At 39.4% G+C, this 19,120-nt stretch overlaps 2 protein-coding genes and 1 pseudogene across 2 annotated transcripts; 2 read left to right on the top strand and 1 right to left on the bottom strand.

The window, feature by feature from the left end:
- Window positions 1–1,617: 1,617 nt before the first annotated feature.
- LOC146163868 (uncharacterized) lies at window positions 1,618–2,980 on the top strand (annotated as a pseudogene).
- Window positions 2,981–6,331: 3,351 nt separating this feature from the next.
- Window positions 6,332–10,264, top strand: LOC146163867 (NXPE family member 1-like). The gene is made up of 5 exons (XM_083380617.1): window positions 6,332–6,693; window positions 7,563–7,823; window positions 8,953–9,052; window positions 9,638–9,845; window positions 10,227–10,264. Exons 1-5 carry the CDS (start codon window positions 6,332–6,334, stop codon window positions 10,262–10,264), a joined length of 969 nt encoding a protein of 322 aa, XP_083236743.1.
- A 2,916-nt stretch (window positions 10,265–13,180) lies between these two features.
- LOC146163866 (uncharacterized) lies at window positions 13,181–18,710 on the bottom strand. Its single transcript, XM_083382056.1, has 5 exons — window positions 18,440–18,710; window positions 17,055–17,142; window positions 15,929–16,101; window positions 15,089–15,199; window positions 13,181–14,856 (listed from the first exon to the last, which is right to left on the bottom strand). The coding sequence occupies exons 1-5, from the start codon at window positions 18,566–18,568 to the stop codon at window positions 13,267–13,269; spliced, it is 2,091 nt and encodes a 696-aa protein (XP_083238182.1). The 5' UTR covers window positions 18,569–18,710; the 3' UTR covers window positions 13,181–13,266.
- Between the last annotated feature and the right edge of the window lie 410 nt (window positions 18,711–19,120).

Raw genomic sequence — 19,120 nt, 5'->3', positions numbered from 1 at the left:
TCGTCACACGGGTGTTGGCTTATCGCCTTTCTCTCTCAACTTATCTTCTACAAGGAAGTTAGAATCTGTCCATATTAGTACACGAAAAGCGGCTTCTAACTGTAAACACAATTTCAATCATTGTTTTGAGATGCGGCTAATGTGCCAATTCTCAAAGCGGCGATTTTTAAGGTCACACATTTTAGTACAATATAAGGAAGGATATGCGTCACGATATAACATTTATCATGTGTGAAACAGCCGAATGCTTTGTTCTCAGAATGACAGCGAGTGTTTGGTAAAAGGCGTAAAAAAGTGACAAATCATAAAATATTTGATAAATATACAACAGGATGTTTTTGGTAAGGATGCGTTATGACAATTTTGATAATTAGACAAGAAATAATAAAGGGGCGCATGTTTTTGTTATTCGTTAATTACTTAAAACGATTAATTAAACATCTAAAAATGGCCACTGCCACCACATGCCCAATATTCATTTCGTTTATATTTAAAGTTTGCCGAATTAAACATAACAAAAAATATTTTAGTTGGATATTTGCGAACGAGTTAACCAGAGAACAACATGTGTTTAAAAGATTAATTGTTTTGCAACATTACGTTTTTATCTTCACATTTTATGATTGTAACAACTTGACTGACCCATGTAGGCAGGGCCGGATTATAACATAGTAGCAGATGCAGCAGCTGCTAGGGGCCCCACGCTATGCAAGGCCCCGCGCTTGTTGAGCAAACAATTTTTTTGGCAAAACAAAACATAGTTGGTTAATAAGTTTCGGTTTCAGCTTGGTTTCCCAGTCGCACAAGAATACACCCGTGTTTACCTCGCAACCTTTTTTCTATCGAACGCTCTGCTTTTTGTCGTCATTATTCCGATTCATGCTGCAGTCAAAAATTCTAGCGTTATTCGAAGCGGTAAACATCTTGCAGAGGTTTAACAACTGGTGCATGTTAACGACGTATTTGTCAAAATCTGTCAATGGTTGGTCTACATATAACTTATACCTACTGTTGGTTTATCGGCATCGTACAACTTGAGTTGCTAAACGCGAACTAAAATAATTGCACCAAGCCACTTTTGAGGCATTGTGACGTAATACGAACGTTTAGTCCACGTTCCTAGCATTAACAATTTGATACGCATTTGTCTAAGTATGATGTAACTAATTGTACTGGAGCAGAGGCGTAGCTATAGGGAAGGGCGGTGGGGTACATAAGTCCCCGGGCGCCAAAATGAGGCTTTCAAAAGCCAAAATGAAGCTGATTCTTCTTTAAATACGTGTTGTATTCAAATTTGAATCGTTTTTTCGTATAAAGTAAGGTATGCTATGGTATTGTAGGATAAAATGTGGCGCTGGTCTAGAATCCTACCACTTTTTTTTTTTAGCGGCAGAAGGTGCAGTAGCAAAATTTAGTTTTAAAAATTTAAATTCCAAAGGTTACAATAAAGCTGGTTAGGCTGGCCATATTTTTCCCTACCTATAAATTTGTACAGGGGGGTTATCTTGCAAGTGGCGACGCCTGGCGTATTTTATTGCAGGTTCACGGTCATTTATGTTTGCATTTTGGCCGAATTTAGAATCGTGTAGTTGTCGTTGTGCTGGGTCAACCCTAATGATGAACACACCGCCAGAAAGAGCCAACCCTCTTCTGTACAGCGAGAGCAAAAATAAACCCATATATGCATGGTGCGACGCCTTGCGGAACTCTTAGCGTACCCTATATTATAAAATATTTGTCATTAGGTGGCGGCACAGAAACTCTGGTCGAGTCTTGGGGTAGCCTTATTCTATTCCTAAAACGTAACTATGAGTGCTTAGTGAGTTAGCCTTTCTTTACAGAGTCCATTCTTTGAGGGTAATTTTGCTGGAATATCTACGGCCGCCTAGCATACGAAATTGCATTGACGTGCGCAAGTCTAGAATCCTACCACAATATTTAGGCTTTTTGCCCCAATTTAGAATTGTGTAGTTGCCCTTGTGCTGGTTCTACCCTAATGATGAACACACCGTCAGAAAGAGCCAACCCTCTTCTGTACAGCGAGAGCAAAAATAAACCCCTATATACATGGTGCGATGCCTAGCGGAACTCTTAGCGTACCCTATATTATAAAATACTTGTCACTAGGTGGCAGCACAGAAACTCTGGTCGAGTCTTGGGGTAGCCTTATTCTATTCCTAAAACGTAACTATGAGTGCTTAGTGCATTAGTCTTTCTTTACAGAGTCCATTCTTTGAGGGTAATTTTGCTGGAATGTCTACGGCCGCCTAGCATACGAAATTGCATTGACGTGCGGAAGTCTAGAATCCTACCACAATATTTCGGCTTTTTGCCCAAACAACAAAACGCTGTTTCTTTAAAACTACCAATTTTCTGGACTTTAAACCCGCGCGTGTGGTTTCAGCAGACCGAAGCACACTTCGCTCTGAAACGAATAACTGCTGATGACACAAAGTATTACTACGTCGTGTCCGCGTTAGATCAAGACGCAGCCCGAAGAGTTATCGATCTTTCGGAAAAAGACCAAGATCATCACAAATACGATGATCTGAAAGGGTGCTTGTCATCGACTTCTTCCATGTCCAGTCACGAAAGAGCAGCGAAATTGATCAACATGCCAGAACTCGGCGACCGCAAGCCATTCGCATTAATGGATGACAATAGTGACATGCTAAGTTTGCTTAGAAGGCACACAAAATGTTTTCGTTTTGATCACATTTTTCTAGAAACTATATGCGCGTTGTTGAGATTTCACTGACCCGCGCTCGTCGACGCAATGCGCAGATACGTTAAGGTTGGCACGCATTCCATCACAGTGGCTATCTGCTGTAAAAAAAGAGCCATCTCGCCATCAAACATGGCATAAACTTGACAAAAAAGTGAATGGATGTGCTTTTACCACCGCCGCTTTGGAGATAAAGCCCGATAATGCTGCCCGCCTTGTACATTTCAGGGAAACGATCAAGCCGGTCGCCCCTAAAAAAATTCGTCCCTGGTAACTTTGGAGGCCGTCAAGCCGCAAAACCTTTTTTATGTTTTTGACAAACCATCTGGCTGCAAATTTCTGGTTGACGCTGGTGCTGAATTAAGCGTTCCGCCAGCAACGACAAAGGAACGGCGAGCACAACAACAAGGAACTGATTTGGTAGCAGATACGGGCACGCGTGTTGTTTCCCTCAAGCTGGTTTCAGGCACACTTTGTTGGAAATTTATTTTAGTGAATGGCTCCCGCCCCCTCTTTGGCATTTATTTTCTCAGAGCTCACTCACGTTGGGGGAACTGCGGCGCCGACGCCTTGTAAATGCTATGTCGTTCACTAGCATCGCCTTGCACACAGCGTCACAAGCGCCTCAAGGATTGTACACAGTAGCAAAGTTAAAAAAAGCTACAATGACATTCTCATGGAGTTTCCTCAAATTTCCTGTACAAGCTTTTTGCAAACCTTGACGAAACATGGTGTGGACTTCATATTCTTACCGCAGGACCTTCGATTCATGCAAGAGCACGAAGACTATCACCAGAAAAATTGCAACTTGCAAAAGCTGAATTCAGCAAAATGTTGGAAATGGATTTTATTCGGCTCTCCGCAAGCTGTTGGTCAACAATCACCCTTGACCTTGTGGCGATTATCGTCGACTTAATGCAGGCACAGAACCAGATGGCTACGCAATTCCACATATACAAGATTTTTCTGCGCTCCTGTCTGGCAAAATGTATTTTCAAAAGTTGATCTAGTACGCTGGTATCACCAGGTTGGAGTGGCACAGTGGCACAGAAAGAAATTCCCAAGACCGCAAACATAAGCCAATTTGGCTTATTTGAATTCATACGAATGTCTTTCGGGATCAAGAACGCAGCGCAGGCATTTCAGCGTCTTATGGATACGATGAAAGACACACACAAACATATGTGTTTAATAACATCTGTGATCTAGCCCCTCGGAAGTTGCTTTATGACCAACGATTACGGCTTCCATATCAATAGTACACCGAAAAGCCATCGCAGACTTGCCGAATCTGTCGATCTAGCGAAGAGCATTGCGTCTTGGTTGTCCCAAAGTGAAGGCATGCTGATTAGCTGCTGCGTTGCTCGTTCCTATCGGGAAAGCGCAGATGCCGAAAGCAAGCGCTCTTCGATTGCGTTGTGTCGAGCCGAGTAGCCAAAATCCTAGCTGTGTTTCCCAGAACGTGGGAAGCTTTGTAGAACAGGCGATAGTCATTCAACTAACTTTGCTTAGACTCCAGTTATTCAATTTCTTCTTAGACCTTCAAAAAACGTTTTGAAGACGCGGGGTCACCAGTAAAGCGGTTGATGCTTTATTGCTCAGCTGCGACATGGTTAAGTCAAGGTAAAGGGATAGCTCAGCACAAACACGCGTTTATAAATGAACAATTGCGAAATAGGAAAAAGGCGATCTGCACGCTTCGATGAACGTGGATGAACATCGGTAGGTTCGCTACAATGTATTATTTTGTTGCTTGCATTGATTCTTGCTCTTGAGAAATCTGAGATAGCCTACTCCAATCAGCAACAACAATTATATTGTTAGTTTAATATCAAACTAACAGCGTTACCAACCAGCATAGTTAAATGTACATAATAAATACCTTAACTAGTGTAGCGTCATAAGTAATAATTAGTAGATAATTTGGAATTTGTTGTATTGTGTATTTATCAAATATGTTACGATTTATGATTTGTCACTTTTTCACGCCTTTTACCAAACACTCGCTGTCATTCTGAGAACAGAGCATGTGGCTGTTTCACACATGAATAATGTTATATCGTGACACATATTTCCGTTATAGATAAAAGTATTTCACCTGTGTGAACGCGTTATTGTTGCATTTCCCGGCAGCCAAAAAGGCTTCGGGTTATAAATCATTTCCGCTTTCTCGTGTCGCCTTCTCTCTTTCATGCAAACTTTCAACTTGTATATGCGAAACTTATATCAATATATAACCAGTCTTGTCTAGTCAATACAGTGAGTGGTTGTGCTTGCCGGCATTTGCCGGCTTGCCCATATTAGCCAACAAAAACTGGGTGGATTTGTAAACAGGCTACAACAATACTTATTGAAGCAATAGTGTGGTTGATTGGTCGAGGCAAATTAGTTTAATGAGACTTGTAATTAAACACGCTTGCTTCACTAGATTGATCAAAAAGGCCAAAAAAATATTTTCTGGTGCAAGTAAAAACGAAGTATATTTCTATCAGCAGGAGCTAAAATCAAGTTATTCTGCTTTATTGGTATTGTGTATAGTACCAAGCATACCAATACATCACTAATCCCTTAAAATTCGGTAAAATAATCACCAAATATTGTCATAACGACAATTTTAAGATACCTCTCCCATAAGCCGTAATGCAAAATTTACGAACTTTTGGAACCTTTCAAGATGGCGTCAGAGCTTTCTAATTGGCTTCAATTTTCAACCACTAGTTGCGCTATTCAGGTTTCATAAAGATCAGTGGGTAGGATTCTAGACCAGCGCCGAAAATGTGAATAGACATGGAAGAGGGGGCGCCAATCTTATAGTTTGCCCCGGGCGCTAAACACCCTGGCTACGCCTCTGAACTGGAGAAAGTCATTTTCAAAATTGAAGTTGATTAAAAACTATCTGCAAAACACAATAAGGAAAGAGCGGCTACACTACTCTCTTGAATATTGAAAACGACGTTCTGAAGGCACTGAATTCATCTGAATTAATTGCCAAAATTGCAGAGAACCAAATGCGTCTAAAAGAATAAATGATATTTCTGAAGTTTTAATTTCTTCTTGCAACTAATACATTACATTAGATTTTTGTTGTAGAATGTAGATCAAATTGTAGTCAACCCCTTTTGAAGCTTGTATTTTAGCAGACTGTTTTTTACAGGCATTAAAACATAATTAAAATAAAAAAGTCAAATATTTATTCGCATTTATTTTTAGAATTGTAAGATGTACCCTAACTACCAATAGCTTGCCAAATTTACTCAAATTACATGCGGCTGGAGCGTTAGATATATTCTTTTGTGTTTTACATAAAATAAGTAAAAACGCCACTTTCACTATTAGCTTGGTAAAGTATTGTCCTTTTCTTATTTTTATTGTTACGTCATTGAGCATTATTTATGTTAACCTTTGTTAGGTTTATCTTACTGCTAGCATTAGCAGCTGTTAATTTTTCAAACCCTACATTTGTGGACTATGTCGATGGGGAGATTTTACAAATAGAATGCAGAGTTTGTATGTATTCCAGAGCAGATACAGTTAATATTCTTCGAGTGAAGCACACTTAAAAAAATGTGTTGCTAGGTGTTGAGCTAGTTTATTGGGTAACTAACAATGCCGGCTAAAACAAGAGTTTTAAATGCGCTACTCGTTGTCATGTTTATAGTTTTATTCAAGCGTTACAGCCAGACTAAACTAGAGAATTCAAGCTGGAAACAATACTTGTCTGCGACAATTGAACAAGATCGTTTAAATTGGAGAAACTTGATTCCGGCAATTGACGAACTGCTGAATAAAATTGATAGTGAAAAAATTTCATGGCCGGTTGAACTCTCCAAAACTACTGATCCTACAAAGTTCGTCGTAACCGTCTCAAAATCAAAGGTATCTGTTGGAGAGGTTGTGTATGGGTCAATACAAGCAAAGGATTATCATGGAAAATTAAAACCTTATGGCGGAGATTACCTGAAGGCCAGGTTAGTAAGCACTGGCATAGAAACCGGGAGTTTTGTGGAGAACACGCCAATGTTAAAGGACATAATTAGGCAAACAATATACTAAAACTAAAATAATAAAACTAATGGAGCCTCTAAGTTTCCAAAAGTGTCATTGTGTCCCCGTTGTTCGATAATATTTCAAAGAAAATTTTTCTAGCCCAAAGCAATATATTTTCTTGAATTTTTTCACATTGGCAGTATATCCCCATTTAAGTCTGCTAAAAGTAGCAATAAAGCTCCTGGCGTAACAATTACGTCCTCCCTATTACAGTTTAAATTGAGTCAAGACAGCGTGAGTATATATAAGGTGTTTCCAGTGGTTGGATTTAATTTAGTTAATAACCGGTTTGCTAACTTACCTATTCAACTCATTCTTTGTAGGGTCCTAAGTCAACTTATTCTTTGCAGGGGTATTAAAAATACACAAGATTTAGGTAAAAATCACTGCAAGCATATTAGACCCTTTGGGTAAAACTCACCACAACTGGTAAACCTTCGTCGAAGGATTATATTGGGATAGTTATAGGTCTGCTCTTAGGAACTTGGCCAGAAACTGTTTTTGCGAAATTTTTACTTTTTAGGAAGAGCTCGCGCAATTAAGCCAGTGTGTACCGGTTGAGTTGCACCACTAGATGTGACCCAATCATATAAAATACACTGGTGAAAAGAAAAAAATATTTTACTGTTAGGTCGAATTTGCTTCTGAAATGTTTCCACTGATACAACTAAACTAATGCAATTTTGCTTTCATTACATCGCAACGTTATGCGTAATCACAAAGTGAACAAAAATGTCGCGACTAAACACGGCTGTTTTTTAAAAGCGATTTTCGTCCCATTCGGTAACAGTTTGTGGAGGATAGACAGCGACGGAAGACGATTGAGCGCCGACGGAATAGCTTGCGATCTGATTGACCACGGGAACGGAACATACACGTGGAAGAGCGTATCGACTTGGCCGGGCGAATCGCTGCTCTTAATCGAAATGGTTCATTCGAGCGAAGCTGTTGTTGAACTTGTGAGACAATCCTCGGCCATCGCTCCGCAAAGTCTCGTGGCGATTGGCACTTTCCCGTCCGGCACAAAAACGAAATGTTATCTCTCCCTGAAGTAAGATTTGTAAACAGTGGCAAATTGCTGGATTTGCATGAATATTCGAGTTGTGTTTTGTCACAAAACTGTTGGTCACAAAAGGAAGCTATTTTTTATTTCAGTTTGTTTTTGGGCGAATATTTTAGTACACTTACATGCAGTGTTGTAATGACTTAACTTGAGTGCACTTAAGTCACGGTTTTCAAATGACTTGACTTGACTTAAGTCGTTTTGGTAAAATACCTTGACTTGACTTAAGTATTTTAGACAAATTACTTGACTTGGACTTAAGTCATTGGGTCAAATGACTTGGTCTGAAATTAAATGTTTTCATTTTACATTTTATTATAAAATTGAGACATTTATCGCAAGTTTTGCACTTAAAACGGTTAGATTGCTACATTTTGTTTTTTCGTTATTCTGGGTGTTCTATTTGCTTATAATCGGAACAGATAACAAATTTTAATGGTTTATCGTTTTGTTATTATGTAAGTGGTTGACTTGGAGATGACTTGCTCTAATCATGACTTGACTGGACCTGACTTGGGAAACTGATGACTTGGACAGGGACTTGACTTGTTGTTTTTTAAAAAGAGTTAAACACGCCTTTACCAATAAAAAATTTGCCACTTTATACTAGTTAAACGACAAAATTTACCTTCATTTAAAAAAGTTTTGTTGCATATGTTGTGACCATGGCCAGCGCTGCTTAGTCTGACTTTCAACAAAATCAATTTATGTCATTGTTAATCTAGGCTGTATTCCCAATAATACTTTAAGTTTGAACCGAAAAACTAATTGTACGTTCAAATCGAGCAATGTGCATAGATTTTCTGTATGCTCAAGGCGTCGCATTTAAATTTTTTGACAGTTCAGAACTACACTAAAAGCACTATTTTTGCGCCTTGCCGTCCTATCCTTTGATGTATTTCGACTGAATTTTTGACATTTTGGCTTAGGGTTAGAAAGAAAACAGTAAGTTTCTCAAGCAAAGTTGTTTATTAACGTCTCTTAATGATGTAACTTTCAAACGAAAAAAAAAATAGTTCTAGATTAATACCTCCACTCGTGGTACCTTACTTATAAAATAATCGCTACCCAAGCCGATTCTATTCCGCCTATAGCCTATACACCTGTTTTGTTACAGTAGCAGCAACGACAGTAAGCGGTGCGACTTTTCCAAACCCCTGTTTGGTTCCAATTGGTTTTGTGAGAAGCCGAACAACGACACTTGTCCCGAAGACCTAGTATGGCTGGAACGTAACAGATCGATGACGTTGCGTTATCGAAGAAAGGAACTGTTTATAGTTGGAAAAACCTTCCATGTGTTTTCAAACTCAAATATGACTTTTATCAGCGAAGGCAGTGGTGCTTTATCGAACGCTCATTTGTCCGCGTGTGGCACCTCGGCCACGTCAACAGCAGTGCCATCCGGATTTTATTTTGAAGGAAAATGGAATTCGCTTTTGTGCAAAAACCGTTTTACAGACCTTTCCACCGCGTACCAATGCTTTCGAAACAAAACCGTCTATTTCGTTGGCGATTCGACAATGCGACAGTGGTACTATGCTTTGGTGAAAAACCTTACTTTGAATGATACCGGAGAAGACAACAAGGTTGCATGGTCGATGGCGAGAACGGGCAGGAACGAGCAACATAACATTACCATGATTTATAAATCACACGGATATCCGTTACATAACAAGGGTCCGCCAAAAAGCCGACCGTACATAGTCACAACGCTTCGCAATATACCAGAGGGACAAAGAACATTTGTTGTGCTAAATATCGGCGCCCATTTCGTCTTGTACAACCCCTTGGTTTTCGTGCAGCGCATGGACGCTATTCGACAGGAGGTGGTCATGTTGCTAAACAGAAATCCTCGATTAACAATGTTCATTAGATCCGGTGTTCGAGTCACCGATTTTCGCAACGAGTTGTTGCCAAGTGAGTGGTACATCTACAGAACGGACCAAATAATGAAGCGTGAGCTGCTTACCATCCCTGGCGTGATACTGCTTGACACTTGGGACATGACAAGTGTCCATGCACAGCCAAATATACACGCGGATGAAAATACTCTTGAAGATTTTATTTCTTTATTTATGTCATATATTTGTTAAAGGTCAACAGAAAATTTAAAATATTTAAACCCCTTTTTATAGCAAGATATATTATTTTAGGTAAAATGTCGTGTTCTGTTCTTTTTGATGCGTTTTCTGTAATCAGGCGCGATGTTGTAATATGTTTCAGATAAGTTTTTTTAAGCCTTGCGGAAACGAACAGGTTCAGAGTAGCAATAAATGCTGAAAACACCGCAAGTCTCAGAAGGACCCTTCTTTGATGAATAATTAAAATGTGACATTACATTTGCAATTAAGAAAAATGTGTGTAAGTGCTTTACGTTTGTTACGTTGTCAGTGCAAGAACAAGAACAAACAAGCCGCATCTGGTCTTGATACTGCACTGATGTCAGTAAGCTTAAGTATCGCTTTGGGGTTAAAATGGCTCGTTTTACCTGTAAAGCGAAATGTGCAAACCAAACTCTGTTTTGCAGTAAGCCGACGTTACGCATGGTTGCCCGCAAGACGATGATTATATTGGCCTAGAATAACATGCTTCGGACTTTTAGTAATTAGGAATAACCAACTCTTGTTAAAAAGTCTTTTGCTGTGCAAGCGAACATGGGTTCAAACTTTTTTTTTATGTACAACATTTTTATGTACATCTACAGTACGATATTACAATTTTAGTTTGAAATAAGAAACTATACTTAAACACAAAAATTGGAAAGCAAGTTCTTTCGAAATATTTGTAAAAAATTTCTACTACTTTGCAATGTTTTTAAAATTAACTATTATTTTATGACTGAAAATACAATTTTGATACACGTAAAAGCAAATCAGTTTTGTAATGGTCTAAGTCAATGACTTGGCCTAAAGTGCCTGTTTTCAAATAACTTGACTTGGTCTTTTGGACAAATTACTTGACTTGGACTTATGTCATTTATTCAAATGATTTTGGTTAAAACTAGTGTTTCCATTTACCATTTAATCATAAAATTGAGCTATTTATCTCAATTTTTGCACGTAAAACGATTAGATTGCTTCCTTTTTTGTGTATTTTTGGTTGAGTTATTGCTCATATTTGGACAAGTTAACCAATTTTATACCAGGACGTGACTTGTTAAAAGACTTGACTTGGACTTAAGTTATTTCACAAGTAACTTGACTGGGACTAATGTAATTTCAAAATAACTTGATTACAACACTGTAGCAACCTATATACTGTGCTAGATGTGGTACTCCCAGCGGTTAAGTTCGATCAAGTTATACTTATAACTTGCTCAAAGTTAAAACACATTGGTGTTTTACCAGCATTTTTTCGCACATTGTGCAAAATCACCCCACGTACCCTGTTGCTAAATCGACATATTTTTGGCTGAATAGTTTACTTGCATCCCTAAAACTTGGTTACGACTGAGTAATTTGAAACGCCTTGTTGGACAAAGTGGTAGTTTCGATTAAATGGAAAATTAGGTTATAATCTAAACCTAAAACAGAAAACACAAGCATTTTACAAATTAGATTACAATTAGCAGCCAGCTGGCTCATGATTTGTCAGTAAGTCAACTAGAATTAGACCCAAGTAGGAAAGATTGTAGCCTACCATTATTTCCTGGACCTATAAGATTAGACTACCCGAAGAAATAATTTTCAAATTAGTTTACTGGGCGAACATAGAGTTTTATTGAGCTCTGTTACACTCAAAATGCGTTTCAATACAAGTTGTTTATGGCGATCGAGCTTTGGTTTGACAATATTTAAGCTCCACATACTTTTTATAAATCCATAAGTACGCTATATTAGTAAACTGGTTTGTGAAAAGATTCACTACACGTTTTAAAAATATATTCATTGTTTTATGCACTACGGTTTGCTGTTTATAAATCACGCATAAGTGGCTTTATGGAAGGAAACTGACGTAGGCCTATTTGTTTTATTGTGAACTAAATAAATAAATAAAACAGGATTTTAGAAAATAGATTCCCAATAAAATGGTTATTTTCATTTTAATCTACAGGGAAAACGTATCACATAGCATTTCTTGTGTCAGAAAACGAAATTATATTGACAGGACTTATTGAAACAATAGGCCTATTTATAAGGTAATTTTATAAATATTTTTAAGTTTTTGGGAAAGGTAACTAGATACTAGTTGAGTACCGGTACAGAAGAAAATGATGTTACTTAAAATGCCATAAATTTACATCGAAGGATGTTGATAAAGATAATATAATATGAAGGTGCAGATGGGACAGGGGCGGATCTAGGTTTTTTGTTATGACGTCTATGAGAGACAACGTCACTAAGTTACGTCGTAACGTCACGTCATGATACAAGTAACCTTAAACTTAACTTATACCTCTAGTTTTAGGACGATTAACTGCAGCAAAAACGAGAAAGTTTTATCATGTTTGACAAGCTAATAGTGACATTTGTAGCACCATTAACATAACTCCTTCACATTAAGTCAGGGCCTACTTGCGAATTGTAAACAACACCAATATGATTGTGTTATGCGGCGCTTTTATAACAAACTGTATAGGAAACAAAAAATAACATTGTAAGTTGGACAATTCATTTTTACTTTTTTCAAATTTAGGCTACGCGTTAATTAAAAGTTTGTCAAATTTATTTCTAATGAAAATCGTTTACAAAATTAACAAAATCCGTATTAAGTTTTTTAAAATTGTCGTGCTGTTTACAGTTTTATAAAAAAATATTTTGAATGATGTCCAACCACATTTTAACGGTATCATATCTTCGAAATTAAACACACAAGCCTGGTTTATCGCATTAGGTTCAGCTCGAACTTAATTTTTGATTTAGAATGTTGATAGGCCTAGCTCTGATTTGGACAAATGTATTAAACATTATTTAGTTTTTTTCGGTGGTCTATGTCTATAATAATAAGCTAGGTCTTTGTTATATTTTTCAATTGTTTTTACCAAGCCTATGTCAACTAAACCGTTTACTCAACAATTTACTAAATTAACAAGCGTCGTTGTTTTCTTGGTATTTTAAAAGTTGTTCGTCTTTTCGATATGCCAAAAATATTAACTAAGAATTTCAAAAGATTTGCTTTTGGTAACATTTTAGTACACCTATACTCGTGTCACTAAAGGTGATTCGCCAAATCGTTTTATCCTCTTCCGAGGGTTACGAAATTAGAGCAAGTGTAATACTATTGCGACTGTCGTACGTCATGTCATCTATTTACCACAATAATCGTTTTTTATTCTAAAACGTGCGGCTAGCGCTGAAGTTTTTGACATTTTTTGGCCTTGATAAAACATCACATAAAAAGTAATTAACAAAAATGTATTTGCGAGAACAACCAGTTGAAAACAAGAACACAAGACGCTTTGCAACTTTGGTAGTTTTGTTCAAAGAGGGGTTTAGTTCAAGCTATCGAAGGACGAGGCGGCCGACGTAAACACCGAACCGTCGTTACAAGAAAGATATTCGTCGTCGTCACTGACTTCCGCCTGGTTAAAGCTGGGTACCGACAGTTTGCGCTGGTCGTTCGTTCTGGCTTCGAAGTCGAGTTCAGACGAAGACCGAAGCTGCATGCGCTCTCGACGTGCGAAGTTCTTTCGCGCCGATTTAACTCTTTCGCTTGCCGGCGTCGAACGCGTACGTGAGGCGTCGGCGCAACCGTTCTGCGCAGCGGTATCAAAAGGACCAGGTGCTTGGTCGATTGTAATTTCAGCAACTGGATTCGATCGGCACGCTACGCAAGTCTTGAGGCTTGCGCTCGATTTTCGCGTAACTGACTGCAACGGCGTCTTTGATGGCGCGCTGGAAAACGACATTTTCTTCAGCGACTTGAGCACCTCGTATACGTTGTCGATTTCGGGTTCTACCGATTTCGGCGCGTTGGGCGGGTAAGAAAGAGATGCTTTGAGCGTGTTGGATTTCTTTGAAGGCCAAGAGTTGGTCTTACGCATTGAGCCACCTTCAGTTTCGATTTGGTCTCTGCGCTTTCGAGACCACTTAGACACGACGGCTTTAAACGACCGCTTTTTATAGACGCCTGTCTCCGATCCGGAGTCGGCTTTTGCGTCAGCGGTGTTATGTTGCTCACTGGTATTTGGACAGTGAACACTTCTGGAAGTTTCCACGTTATTATTTGCAACGACCGCTGTTTCTCGCCCTGAATACCCATTGAGCCTGCTAATTGTGTGCGATCTTACCCGGCCCTGCTGTGGTCTCACGGCATTGGATGTCGACTGTTCGAATTGCAAATCCGAGGTGCTCGTTTGATGCGACCAGGTTTCAAACGAAATTGCATCCATAGGCTGGGAAATTATTTCCTCCGATCTCTGAACGGAGGAGGTGGATCGGGCTTCGCTCACGCGCAAGTTGTCCGGAAACTGCAGGCTTCGGCGTTTTCGTCGAGGCAGCTTTGGGCCCAATGTGCGAGTGAAGGTGGACACGCGACGTCTGATCTTCGACCTTGCGGCTCCAATGGAAAACTGCTCACTCCCGACGCTACTGACCGAAGCGAGCTGCTGTAGGTTGGGGCTCGAACTGCTGCTGCCGTAACCGATGTCAATCGAGGAAGAAGACGAGGATGAACACGTCTGTGTGCTTGGCGAAGCCAGGTCAATAGTCATCGGGAAAGCCTGCGATTTGCGCGTTTGCACATTCTTTCTAAAGCCACGACAGGCCAAGGCTACTTTGGCGTATGTGCCCAGCTTTTTCGATCCTGCATCGCTCATCATTAGTGGCGCCGATTGGGACCTGAGCTGTGATGTGCCCTCGACACGATCCTCGCTCTCGCAAAAAGAGACGCGCTTCGAGTTCTGTCCCTTGTTGCTGCAATTGTCGCAAGCTGCGCCGTTCTGACTTGATGCACCGTCCACCTCCAATCTCGCAATTGGTGTGAACGATGGCGTCTCGTTAACCATCGAGCACGGATTGACGCAGTGTGGTGTGATGCAGGCGATAGGACACCCGATGGTGAAAGAGGATTGTGGAAACACCTAAAAGAGAAAAACAACAAAAATAAGCTGAGCTGCCAAATAAAAATATCCATTTAGGTTACAGCTTATTGAAGAACACATTGTATTCTTCCATTCGATCCTGCCAGGCCTAAGCTTAAACTCCCAGTTTTTAACAAAATACATTCTGTGCCGGAGTCGCAAGCCTTACCAAAGCCGTTTTACAGCTTCCCTTCGGAAATTAAATCGCGTATATCATAAAAAACGTGTTTACCTTGTACCAGCTTTGCTTGACTCCTTGCTCTAAGTTTCTCTGCAACAATTCGTCGACTGCCAGATGAACCATGCCAACGAGGCTTTGGTAACGTTTCCCGTATATGCAGATCTGTAGATGACAAGGTGACTTTTAACACGGAGAAAATCGACATACTAACTTTTTTATAAAAATAAAATATTACTACAAAATTATAGCACAAAATAATCGGGTGCATTTTTATGGAATTGAAAAGCATGTGCGACAGGTTCTGCCGTCGTTATCTTCTTCGCTGACTAGTATATTAGGTCAAAGATTAAGAAAAGTTAAGATAGTTAAGAATCATTTGCTTGACCATCCACATAAGACGAAAAGTTATATCAACAACAACTCAGAATTATGACTGCCAACAGTACAAACGTCACGGACAGGAAAAAGATCCTCACATAAGAAAAGTTTTCGTCCTAAACCTTAAAAACCGCAAGCGCAAAAACACAAACGTCTCGCGTGTGGGGGCCACAAGACTACTCAGGCGTAAGGTAGAAATTCTACGCTTGGCAGCACATGTACGCAGTTGGCCATGCGGACAAGGACGCCCCTCTGACACAGCGCGATAACATTTTTAGCGGCCTGCCTTGTTAGGCAACGACAACATGCGATCTAAAGCGAAGACCGCAACAAAAAAGCGTTTCTTGAGCGACATGCCACTTAAGATTTCGCGTCACTTGCCGTTCGTCAAAAAAGGTCATAACGTTTCCCAGCTAAGCGTTAGCGGGATAGTAGTGTATTTATGACTGACAAACGGCAGCCTCTCGTCAGCGTCAATAAATCCCTAAAGTATAACAGCTCATTGACAATCACCTGCACGATCTCGCGAACCAAGGTTGTTTTTCCCTTCTCGCCGAAAGCAAGCCTTTCCATGATGGATCTGTCAAATTCGTGAACGATTTCCAATGGCCCTTTGCTCAAGGATCGATTCTCACGACCCTGGAGAATGTGATTCTGGATCGAGTAAAACGAGCGGATAGATGCGCCTGAAAATAAAAGAAAGTTGAAGGAAATATTGAAAGAAACGACTAAGTTTGGAGGAAAGATCTCAATTGTTTTTACGAGGTTCTGATACGGTTTGGGTGTTTACGATTTTTTTTTAAATTCTAATGATTGTACTTAATTTTATTTTATATTGGTTTTGGGATATTTTTCCAGGCCATTGTTTAAATCATTTGATAGCCATTTTAAATAATTTTGACCAAGCGTCAAGATAGCAGGTATGATTTTTAACGTATAATACTGTAGCGTAAGGTATGTCAGAGAATAAATTGCTGGGCAAACACATTTTCGTGATCCGATTTATACCACAAAGTAAAACATGGCAGCAAGGTGTCGAACACCTTTCTTATACAGAACCTATTAGTTATTATGGAGAGTGCTTCAATCTATAAAAACGACTTCGATATCCTGTTTGGCTGAATATTATTTCGCTTTCCAAGGAGTACCGAAACCGCTGAGTAAAATTCCCTGTCTGTTTTTTCAGCTGTATGACAATGAGGCTCTGCCATAACTTTCCAGACTATGGAAAGCGACTTGCTGGTACATTACGAAAAGCACGTCATTTGTTACAAAAAAGCTTGTCACATGTTAGATTCAAGTCAAAAGAAAAAGATTTTATCTCAATCCAGGAAAATATCATTAAACTACTAATCTTACAAGCAAAACAACTCCTGTCCATTAAACAGAGCACTGAATAGTTAAGTGTATAACCCTATAGCCTATTAAGCCTGTTTTACGCTTTGTGGAAGTTGCATTTTTACAGTGGTGACTGAACCCTATTAATATTAAATATAGCTCAAATGGTATTGTTCTGAGTCCTTAAATCGTATACTTGGGAAGGGGAAGTGATAAAGCCAGAACCTTAAGAGTCTCATTAAGGATTAAAATGACGGCCTGAAAATAATGATGGCACATTCTTGATATAATTATTACTTACGTATGGCAGGTTTGCCGCATCGCGTCAATTGTTGCTGAAATCCGTGTACGCGCAAAATCAGTCGTCGATTTTCTACTTCAATTGCCACCTGAAAAAAACAACACATTGGGTTTAGAAGAGCATAAACAACCTAGTAATGATTACCCCGGCAATGCAATGGTTAAGCCTGTTGCAGAGCTGTCGACCAATGCAGCGCGCCACCCAAGTCTTGTGATTGGCCTGTGCAGCGAAATCTTACCACTTTTCCCCCGCCCACAAACCCTTGCAAATCGATAAATTGCTGCTCGTGCCCTTGTTTATTTCACCAAAACACGAAGCTGGCTGTTCGGGGTTCGAAAAATGTATAAATAAAGGGGACATTCATTTTAACAAACAATGTTTTAGAAAACGAAAACTTTGTTAAGTGCTGTTTGGACTAAACAATCACATTTAAATTTAAGCTACAAATCGAAGGCGTAGCATATCTATGAATTATTTAATTCTTTTAATTCCCCGAAGCAATTAGATGCACGTCGACTCAGCATCAAATTTATGCTCGAGCAGTGCGGAATAAGCAAAACGTTTTACTAAAAGTAGGCAGTTGCAGTTATCAATGACATATTGGTGCTGTATTTTGTCACATCGGGTGACAAGGTGTTTATGACGTTTATTTCGCACAGGGCGGAAGAGCAGTAATGAATTTTTCATGCAGTTTTATCGATTCCGCCCAGGGAATTATGGCGACCACACGGCCTATACGCGTGCTTCACAAACTTGCTTTATGTCAACGAGCGTATTTCGCTTTGCATTTAATCAAACGCGAATTTAGCGAAATAAAATTACGTGACGGCGAAGCGCTTTAGCAAACGCGAGACGAAGCAACAAGGGGAATTTTCTATTGCGGCAAAGAGTTTCCAAATTTTAGCCCCACATCGATTTCGGGTGTTGTTTTCTCGAGCTTTCACTGAGCGCATTTGGCTTGAAATGACAGAACAGTTTTATGTTTTTGTTTACGGAAAATTTATATACTCGCAAAAACACTATGACAAGACAGTGTGTAGTTTGTTCCACTTGGCTATTTTAAATGCTCAACGACCAAGTTTAATTTTAATTACCATCTAAAATCGATTGCATTTGATCGACGTTACCGTTTCGGTGCTAAAACACCAGATGTAACCAGAAAATCTCTGATTTTATAATTTATATTAACAATTGTTTTCCAAAGCTTGGCGTGGCATCGTTTAATGTAGATTCCATAATTGAAAACCGTAATTTGTACGAAAACACGAAAACACTTTTTAGACTAAAAAGTAACTTCAACGCTCAACTGGCCAATTGACTTTAAATTTGGACATTTTCTTTGCGAAAAAAATGTACAACAAGAATCTTTTAAAAACTCATAATACCTTGAGGTATCCTTCAGGAAGAATGACGAGAGACTGGCGATCCACAATTTGCCCTGGACCGAGCGGTTCTACAAACTTGAGAATATTTGAATCCAGCATGGAGTCCATCCCCATATAGCCCATAACCATCAATACAAAAAGTGTTAAATCAAAAAAGTCTATCTTGTTTTTCTAGAATCAGGAATAAGAAGCGTTTAGAGAAAACTTGAAACGACTTGAATAAGTTAAATAAATAAAATATCTTGGAGAAATTGGTGTTCGTATTGACGTTGTTTTTCTTCTTAATATTGACTTCCGTGTGTAAATATACTCTAAAAGTTGTTTGAAATCACACAAACCACCTTCTACAGATCAGGGCCGTAAATCAAGACTGCCTTTTAGAACAAATCAAGCGTTAGGTACGCGATGCCATCAACCTCTTTCTCAGTTAACCGCACTCGAACTAGTTGAAGCACATCTTTAGCATTAAAACTGCATTTACACGCGCTGGTAAACATTCGAGTCAAGCGCAGTAACTGAGCTTGGTTCACGTCCTGTCGCTCTGCAAAAAGGTATAGGTGGTCGCGGACTGTTGAGCAGATGAACGCAGCCCAAACTCGCCTCTTTCACTGCCTGCTGGGCCACACAAAAGAATCGTTTTTATAGGTCTGCGAAAAAGCGCAAGCGCTAAAGCAACATGCC

This window comes from Ascidiella aspersa, chromosome 2 (genome assembly GCF_963924565.1).
Source record: "Ascidiella aspersa chromosome 2, kaAscAspe10.2, whole genome shotgun sequence".
NCBI classification, from domain to species: Eukaryota; Metazoa; Chordata; class Ascidiacea; order Phlebobranchia; family Ascidiidae; genus Ascidiella; species Ascidiella aspersa.
Note: the sequence above shows the minus strand (reverse complement) of the source record. Positions and strands in the feature narration are given on the sequence as shown.

Bases quoted from the DNA above. Each gene is read 5' to 3' on its own strand.
- LOC146163867 (XM_083380617.1), top strand. From the start codon at position 6,332: ATGCCGGCTAAAACAAGAGTTTTAAATGCGCTACTCGTTGTCATGTTT. The intron at 9,053-9,637 runs GTATGGCTGGAA...GTTTTCGTGCAG, and splicing joins ACACTTGTCCCGAAGACCTA to CGCATGGACGCTATTCGACA. The intron at 9,846-10,226 runs GTGTCCATGCAC...TTACGTTGTCAG, and splicing joins TGACACTTGGGACATGACAA to TGCAAGAACAAGAACAAACA.
- LOC146163866 (XM_083382056.1), bottom strand. From the start codon at position 18,568: ATGGTTATGGGCTATATGGGGATGGACTCCATGCTGGATTCAAATATT. The intron at 17,143-18,439 runs GTATTATGAGTT...TGTTTTTTTCAG, and splicing joins TTCCTGAAGGATACCTCAAG to GTGGCAATTGAAGTAGAAAA. The intron at 15,200-15,928 runs GTGATTGTCAAT...TGTCATCTACAG, and splicing joins TGGTTCGCGAGATCGTGCAG to ATCTGCATATACGGGAAACG.